This window comes from Embiotoca jacksoni, unplaced genomic scaffold, assembly GCF_022577435.1.
Source record: "Embiotoca jacksoni isolate LCO1_2020_lvr unplaced genomic scaffold, fEmbJac1.0.p SCAF_13, whole genome shotgun sequence".
Lineage (NCBI taxonomy): Eukaryota > Metazoa > Chordata > Actinopteri > Embiotocidae > Embiotoca > Embiotoca jacksoni.
Window position 1 is genome coordinate 708088 of NW_027185263.1, and position 9181 is coordinate 717268.

The 9181-nt window shown below is 47.6% G+C and overlaps 1 protein-coding gene across 2 annotated transcripts in view; it reads left to right on the forward strand.

The window, feature by feature from the left end:
* ppm1e (protein phosphatase, Mg2+/Mn2+ dependent, 1E) overlaps positions 1-8724 on the forward strand; it is a 30678-nt gene extending 21954 nt beyond the window's left edge. For both annotated transcript variants that reach the window (XM_069145781.1, XM_069145780.1), the window contains exon 8: positions 548-8724. In XM_069145781.1, the coding sequence (XP_069001882.1) occupies positions 548-1470 (923 nt within the window). In that variant the 3' untranslated portion in view covers positions 1471-8724. The remainder of the gene's footprint in view (positions 1-547) is intronic.
* The last annotated feature ends 457 nt before the right edge of the window (positions 8725-9181 follow it).

Consider the following 9181-nt stretch of genomic DNA (forward strand, 5'->3'; position numbering starts at 1 on the left):
CACCACATTAACATGCGTTATTTAATGCGTATTTTGACGTGTTTGCTGCTAAAGCTTTAATGAAATTATACATTTCTGAGAAGCTGAGTGAGCCCTCATCCTCCGGCCGTTTTGCTGTCCACGTCGCTGAGTCGACTTGTTTTAAATGACTTGTTCAAATATTTTTTTTTTACATTTACATATTTACATATACAAGTTTCAGATCATTTCCTCACGGGCCAAATTTTCTGATTTTCATTACTTATCTAAAGTGTGGTTGTTTGACTTCACGTTCCTGCAAATGTTTCACAATAAAAGCCTAGTTAATGAAACGAAAGGATATCTAGCTGTGGAAATGCTAGAGGGCTTTTATTTTGAAATCCTACAGGAGGTGTTGAGTTTGCATTGAGTTGTAATGCAGTAACTCTAACAGGGCAAACGGAAGCGGATCAAAATAACAACTAATACACCTAAAATGTCAAAATGTCATCGCAGCGCTGCATGCAGTCTAACCTGCTGTCCGACTGTTGGTCTGACCGACGCTCTAACCTGCTGTCTGTGTTGCTAGGCGACTCGGAGCACAAGCCCTACATCTGTGGCGACGCAGACCACGACATCTTCCCACTGGACGGCACAGAAGACTACCTGATCCTGGCCTGCGATGGATTCTGGGACACGGTGAATTCGGACGAGGCGGTGCGGGTGGTGAGCGACCACCTCCAGGAGAACACCGGAGACACCACCATGGTGGCCCACAAGCTGGTGGCCTCGGCTCGAGACGCCGGCTCCAGCGATAACATCACGGTCATAGTGGTGTTCATGCGGGACCCGCGGTGTCCGGCGCCCACCGGCACCGAGGACGAGGAGGAGGGCGGGGCGGAGGCAAAGGTGGAGGGAGAGGAGGCGGCGGAGGTCGAAGAGGAGGAACAGGAGGAGGAGGAAGACGAAGCTGTCAGGATGGAGCGTGACGGCGGCGAGGGGGGCAGCGCTGCAGACATCGGGGGGAAGAACCGCGGAGGATGGCCCCTGCAGCAGTGCTCAGCTCCCGCTGACCTCAGCTACGAAGACCGAACGGACTCGTTGACGGACAGAACCAGCCTCAGCCTGCTCGGGCCGTCGCTGGAGGGCCGCATCTCCCTGACCGGCGGCTCCGGGCAGCTCCGCTTCGACCCCGACCTCTTTGCCGCCTCCCACTTCTACCGAGAGGAGCGCCCGCCGAGGCGCAGGTCCGGTATCCCTTTTCAGGAGGCCGGCACCTCGAGCCTCACGGACCCACTGTGGCCCCAGACGGCCGCGCCGTCAGGCCAGGCGGTGAGGCGGAGCCGCCGGCTGGGTTGCGGTGGTCGCCGGTGGTGTCGGAGGTGGTCGGGCAGGTCCAGGGAGCCGCTGGGTCCGTCCCCGTCCGGCCACCTGGTGCCCGACATGCAGCGCCACTCCGAGCGGAGGTCAGGGGTCGCGCTGCCTCGACTGCCCCATGACGTCTCCATCTGAGGTGGCGACCCAAACCAAACCACCTCCTTCATTTCTCCAGCCCCGCTCCCCCCCCCCCCCCCCCCCCCCCCCCCCCCATCTCCCTGCCTTCAACAACACGTCTTTCTTTGATAATTGGTAGTCGTGGCTCCTGCGGTCGTCATGTGATTGTTGAATCTGTCGGAGGAGTGGTGCTGTCTGTTCGAAGTGTTTCCAAATGTTAGCCGGCTCGCGATACGTCAGAAACACTCGCATCCTCTCCAGCGTGACCGCCGATCAGCCGACACCAAGCCAGAGACGGAGATTCAGGTTGACAACGTGTGTTCAGACCGAAATGAATCGAGGACACGAGCTGACACAGTTCACGCAGGCAGTACAGATGAAGTTTGAGCTACTTCAATAATGAGGATGACGGAGGGAGTTTAAAGAGTTCCAGGTACAACTTCAAACTCGTTGTTTTCCAGCTTGAGCCTGATTCTGTAGTAGATTATGAGAGCACTTCTTCACTGGAGGGAGAACGACGTTCAATTCAGTCTGAACACACATTCAAGAGCTGAATTCAAATGCTTGGTCGCTTCACACTCTTCACACTGACAAAGAAAAAGTTCCAGTCTGGTACATAAAGGAAGAAATATTTGGATGTCAGCTCTTATTTTACCTAAAGGTATGTAGATACCTGAAGATCGCACCCATGTGTGCGAGGTTGGAAATCAAAGTTGGACAAAGTTTAGCCAGCTGATCGGGAATTTTTTGAAGGTAGCACCAAGATTAGTATTTAACCACAAAGATATTTACTAGATAAACATTTTACAGACAGTTCCTCATGACCATAAACATCATTTTTGCCATTCTGACCTGTACTTTCTATTTACTGCAGATACGTCTGTTAAGGTCCTCAAATATCCACCAAGTTGTAAAGAAACTCGGTCTGAGGTCGTTTAGTTTACGATGAAGGGGAATTTAAATGCTTTGGTACGCAAACAATGACATTTACACAAAAGTACATGAAATGTTTGAGCGTATTGAGCTGTAGAAAGGACCGGCTGTACCAGCGAGGAGAGATTCATCATCCGTCCTTCCTCCTGTGTAACATCAGCCAGGTAGAGACGCGGGGGTGACGCCATCTTTTGTCTTCAGACAGCTGTCAACAGTGTCGAGCGGCCAAGCATCAAATTAAGCTCTAACGCCCCCCCGCCCCCTCCCCCCCCCCACCTCCCCCCACCTCCCTCCCACCGGCGGATGAATAGCGTTTGGTAGCGGCGGCTGGAAACGTACCGTCGCTCCGGGGTTCGTGGAACCGAAGGAACACGCTGTTCTTGCTTCCTGTAGTCGGTGATCCCGTCATTATCCAGACACAGTTTGTCTACAGATAAAAGCACTTAGCACCGGATTATAAAAGATTAGCAGTCACTTACCTGAATAAATGCGTTATGTAGTCCTGTATTCCAGATGTGCATATACTCCTGGGATAATGTTGTTTTAGGGCAGGGGGGGGAGGGGTGGGGGGGGGGGAGAGAGGAGGGGTGGGGGTGGGGGGGTACAAATATATTTTTGTTATAGTTGTTGTGGGGTTACGTAGTTATTTGCAAGTATTCCAAACATATTTAAACATAACCAACGGAACGACGTTGTTTGACAGAACAGGTGCCTTCACGACGTCCTTCACCGTCCTTCACCGTCCTTCACCGACCTTCACCGACCTTCATCCATGTGGCGTTCAGGACCACAACACTTTCGGAAATGTGCCTATTCGCCTAATCGCTAAAAGTTACATGAGAAAGCTGACAGCGCTCTCACGTCTCTAATAAATATGCAGCTACGACCAGCAGCTGATTAAATATACGTAACTTTTAGCTGCTGCCGTTCACGTCGCTTTAGATGTTTATCTACGAGTAAAATACTCTGAACGTCCACCTGTTTGGTTTTAACATAAAAATCAGCGACTCTTATTTAAATTTAGAAATGAGGGATTTTGCAGCTGCAGTCGTTCCCAACAATAACCAATCTGTTTTCTAGAGAAACTAAATATTACTTCAAGAAAAACACAAATAGTTTTTTCGTTAGCTGAAGTTAGCATACAGCCACTTTAACAGGTCACCTGCCGTGATACATCAGATCAACGTGTTCAGAGCAGTAAACATATCGTGAGGTAACGACTCACTTCAGACAGAGTTTTGTCCCTTGTGCTTATTTTGGATCATTTCTTTCAATAAGACGTCTGACGTCGCAACATGGCGGCAGAAACACGTGTGTTAGCTTAGCTCGGCAGAACGAGCGGAAGCAAGGCGAGACGGCTAGCTGGGAAAAACGAGCTTTAGCCTCTGTCGTTTAACCGGATGGATGTCGTTAAAAATTCATATTTCAGACCGTTTTTGAGGTTTTTCTTTCATATCAGCCACAGGGCTTACAAACATAAGCTAGCCAGCTACGATAAAGTATGCTAGCAACAGCTATCTTGTAGTCAAAAGATCAAAAACTACGAACTCTGTAGAAGCAGGCTAGCTGTAGCTCCCGCCGTCTCCGGTCTTTATGCTAAGCTAGGCTAAGCGGCTGCAGTGCAGTAGCTTCATATTGAAGCAGCGACGTGAGAGTGGCGTCAAATTTAGTGTTTATTTCCCTCAAATAGAACGAAGAGAATCGGCACATTTTGTTCCTCGGCGTTAGAGATGTTCAAAATAAAGTTACGGCGAACATCCCGGTCGGTCGTCGGCGGCGACGACGTCACGGTAAATCCGCCGAGGCCGGTATAATTGGATCTGTCTCAGCAGAGCCGTCGCTCAGCCGTCCAACGCTTCGTTACGCAATCAGGTCACGGAAATGTTCAACCGTCTTCATAACACCGGACTGTCCTGCAACACCTGGCTGAGACGAAGGGACACGTTCATGTTCGTATTCAGACGTGTAACCATAAACATCCATTATAACCATAAACATCCATTATAACCATAAACATCCATTATAACCATAAACATCCATTATTCAATGACAAGAATAATCATTCTTACTGTTTTCATGAGGTTTATCAGCATCGACCTCCTGGAGACGGTTCAGTCACACGTTACATAGGAAGGTGCGAAGCAGCAGAAAAACAACATGTTAACGTTAACGTTGTTCATCAGAAACGTTTCAAACTGTACGCCCTGAATTTATTTGTATTTCTGGCCAGCTAGTGTCCATTTGTCAAATATCACGACTGGCGTTAACAGATCATATTTGAGCTCGCTAGCTGACTAATTCTGTTTCCTGAGTTTCTATTTTTAAAACTCTGGTACATTTTAAACAAGAACCTCATAAAGGTTCCTGAAGGAACCTCGGCTGGCTACAAACTGATAAACAGACTAAAGCTACGAGTCCCAGACAAAACGTGATCTTCCTTACTAGCTAACGAGAATATGAACTTTTTGCTGATGCAGATTTCAACAAAAGAAAGAATGTGTTGCGTTCAGGGTGAAGCTAACGAGCCCCATATCACATCCAGTAGTGTCTGATAACGGGATCATAAATGAGACAGTTCTGGAGTTGGACGTCGCCACACAGATTATAATGATTCTCAGATTCATTCTTCACTCCTTGTTTTTACGTTTATTTTTTTATTATGAACCTAAAAGACTTTGAAGCCTTTATACCGACGAGACGAGTACACAGAGTAAACCAAGTAAACCGAGTACACAGAGTACACTGAGTACACGTGAGTACACTGAGTACACTGAGTACACTGAGTACACCGCTCGGAAATACAAAACACTGAAAACTTCATCCTGGCTGCGATGAGGATTTGCGACAATTGTTCAAAAAGCTCATTCTTCTGAAAAATGATGATTGAAGATTGTGATGAAGATCGTGATGAAGATCGTGATGAAGACGTCGTCCAGCTCCTCCTCACTAACAAGAAAAACAGAAATCGATCGACGTTCAGAAAAAAAAAGTCCCTTTTTCACCGTAATATTCACGTTCTGTTTAAAAGTCGTAGACTAAAACAACCGTTTGAACAAATACATGAACGTGTGAATTAATCGTACGAAGAATAACAAAATGTAAAAAGGCGCCCCGGTGCGTGAAGACCTGAATGAAGAACAACCGATGTGTTGGCTGAATGTAACGCTAATCGAGATTAGAACCGGTCAAGAAGAGTGAAATCCGCTGAGTCGTCCAATTATCAGTTGAAACAACCGACTCTAACATCTCAGGAAATGTGCCTCGCCACGCGACAGACGAATTAAATTCTGTCGGCACGATGCTGGTCTGTCACGCCAGCTGGCTAGCTAGACGGGCAAATTGGCCAACGGCAGCGGGCGTCCATATCTACACTGCCATCGCATCGCGCTACCACTTTCTTCACCGTAGATGGCTAACGTGATGGCTAGCTAGCTGCAGCCGTCCCATTCCAACGTAACGTGAACGTGAAAAATCTTCCGCGAGGAAACGCAACAAACAAAATCTCTGAGAAAACAGCCGTGCAGTCGTAAGCCAGTTAGCCTCAAACAAAGTCTTTAACTCGTTCCTTACACTTGTGTATCGTGTGTTGGGTTGGTAGAAGACCGAAGAGACGATCTCAGCTGTTGTTCACCGAACGCTCCTTCATGGTTCCTGAATCCTTCGAATTCTACAGCTTCATTTTTTTTAGTTTTGCTTGATGCAGTGATTTTTCAAACGTTAGTGATATCCAAGGTTGTTTAAAAGCGTGCCTCGTCCCAGGCCGGTCACTCGGCTGGTGAAACCCAGCGCCCCTCCCCCCCCCCTCCAAGAATGTGGAACGAGGTGGTGTTTTTTTAATGTTTTTTTTGGGAGGAGTGTTTCTCGGGGGCCTCCAGCTGTGAGGAATGTACCGTCGTCTCAAGACGCTCAACTCAACCAACTGAAGCCACCGGATCCCTTCGTGGAAGCGCCGCCACAGAGTTTAAAGATTGGCGACAGGACATCCCGGTCATGTCCAATATTCACTACGGCGTTGATGCGTAATCACGAGTACCGACTGTGAGCTGAGCGGCTGCCGGAGGAGTGTACATAGAATAATCCTGTCTTGTAAAGTCTGTGGTTTTGATCGGTGCTCCACGTACGAGGCCGACCGCCGGGTCCGACGCCAACACCGGTTAAACCGTCTGAGGCGCGACGCTTCTGACAGGCCGGTTAAATAAAGGTGTCGAACCGGTCCGGCTTTCACCGGAGAGCCGGAGCGTCCCGTCCCGTCGCGGCCTCGCTGCCGTTTCACCCCGCTTCCCCCCCAACGTTCCCACAATCCGGGGAAAACCTCCAGAAACATGTTAATTATCGGCTTAAAATTCTGTATTGCCAATATGCGATAGCTTTGATTTAAATTTTTTATCAGTATCAGCCTTAAAAACAACACAACTGCCAATCAGATTGTGTCCGTCGTCGGTCGGTTTCTGGTTCCAGCTCTGCAGGTGTCGGTGATTTGCTCGGTGTTGATCAGAGACGAGGATCACCGCGTTTTACATCCGTTCACAAACTCTGGAGAAGCTCGAGCTGCCACTGAGAAACAGGATCTTGTTATAACGACAAGGTTTTCTCCTCAAAATGAGATGCTCGAGTCTTTTATTCATCTTTATAGATCAGTAGGAGGGTTCCTGACGTTTAGGTTTCCCTCAACTCAACTCAACTCAACTCAACTGCTTCTGTTGCTGTTTTCCGAACACATGATCTCGTGAAATCTGTTTTCTGTATTGAATTAAATTCTGAAGTAGTTTGACATGATCAATGCTGGAAACACTCGTCCGCTTTCAGCGTACCGAGAGTCTGAATTTGACGCTGAAGAAGTTTGAATACCGTTTCCCGACAATGATCGATGTTTTCTTTTCAATCCTTCACAAACCTTGAGCAGAAAAAAACCTGCTCTTATTCAATGATTTATTAATACATTTGAAACAGTTACGCAGGCGCTGACAAACCACGTTTGGATTTTTATCATATCTAGATTGTCTTTAGTTTTGCACGTAAATGATCATAAACGAAGGGACGAATATAAAATTTGATTTACGAACTTTGGTATCCAAGAATTGTCCAGAAATTTCACTGAAAACCACAAATGTGAACCTCATGGTGGCGCTACAAGGAAAGTCAGAGGACCGCTGAAGTTGGTAGGATTCATCCTCAGGGGAACGTGAATATCTGAGCTAAATTTCAAGGCGATCAATCCAATAGTCGTGGAGATATTTTGGTTGTGGCGTCGGCATCTCAGGAGTTTCTCTTACAATTAGACGCTTTGTCGTTTCCCACAAGATCCTGTTTGTTGTTGTTGTTGTTGTTGTTGTTGTTTTGTTGTGAATTCTTCGGGTAGCCGGTGGCAGCTCTGTTCTACCGAAGCATGTCGTGCTCGTGGCCGCTCCTCAGAGCAGCTGTGCAGTAAGTAGTTCTCCATCTCCCGTGATTCACCGTCGATTAGTCACAACCGCTGACGTAGTTTTCACAGCGAGGTTTCAGCTCGAGCTCCACGACGAGAATCCGAGTTCACCGAGAAAAAAACCTTCACGGAAAATAAAAAAAACAAAGCGTGTGAAGGAAGTGGACGGTGTTACTCCCAAGTTGTCACCTCGTGAGCAATAAGAAGCGTCGTGGTGAATCCTCCAGAAACACACTTCCTCCCTCGCTTGTACGCGCTGCTTGCACTAAAGACTTCCTGAGTCGGATGTTTCCGTCATGATGGGAGCGAGCAGGAGTTGGACTCTGCTCCCGTGATCTGTCCAACTATAGGGCCTCCGTCAATCTGCACTGTGTCCACGTACACAACAAGCTTTTTTCTTTTTCTCTGTAAGCAATAATGACGTTGCATTAAAAGGCTCTCGGCGAGTTTGTCTTCTGCTGAAGATGCAGCGGGAGGTCGTCCCGCCAGCCCGAGGTCCGTTTCCTCGTTGGTCCGTTTCCTCGTTGGTCGGCCGCCTCGATGGAAAATAAAACCGGAAGCCGAGCTGTTGCTCTTTAAGGCGGAGCTGCAATAAAGGAGGCGGGACGTTTGGGACGTTTGGGACGTATCGGCGTCCCTCGGCGGATCGGACGTCGGCGCGCGTTCGAAAAAGGAGTTGGGACTTCTTGGAGCTCTGCACTCACAAAGGATGATGGGTAATCCCGTCCTCTGAGGCTTGAAGACAAACCCCACGATTGGCTCTTCTTCAACATGCAGATTAGGTAAAGAAAAAAAATGTAAAAGAAAAAAACAAAACAGTAAAACACGTTGAGTACCTGTATTATCTGTGTTCCTGTAGTATATAAATATGTGTATTGTAACTGGTGACAAATTATGTATATAAAGATTAGACCAAGTCTCTGGCTGATGCTTTTTATTTCCTGATCACTTCTGATTGGTTGATATCGATCGGTTCGCTCTCTCACAAAATGGAAAAGTCGTTGGTTTGTGAACGTTATGAATCCTCCAGTTCAGATTCTGTCCGTCACCATCTTGCTCATTCGGAGCGGTTTGGAGCAGGAAGTGACCATATTTGGACGAGCTGGGGGAGGAGCCAGCTGTGGATCTGACCGATCTGATAGGAAACCTGACGATACTACGTCCCGCCCACCGATAGCTGTAACCTGACTGCACCACAGGCCTGTCAATCAAACAGACACGCCCCCAAAAACAGGTCTTCTTGAATCTTCTTTTCTAATGAATGAGGGATTATTTTCAGATGGACCTCCAGAAAACTCATAAGAAGGAGTGACCTTCTACTAGTTTTTAAGATAAACTATTTAAAAAAAAACCTGTTGGATTCACTTTTTAGTT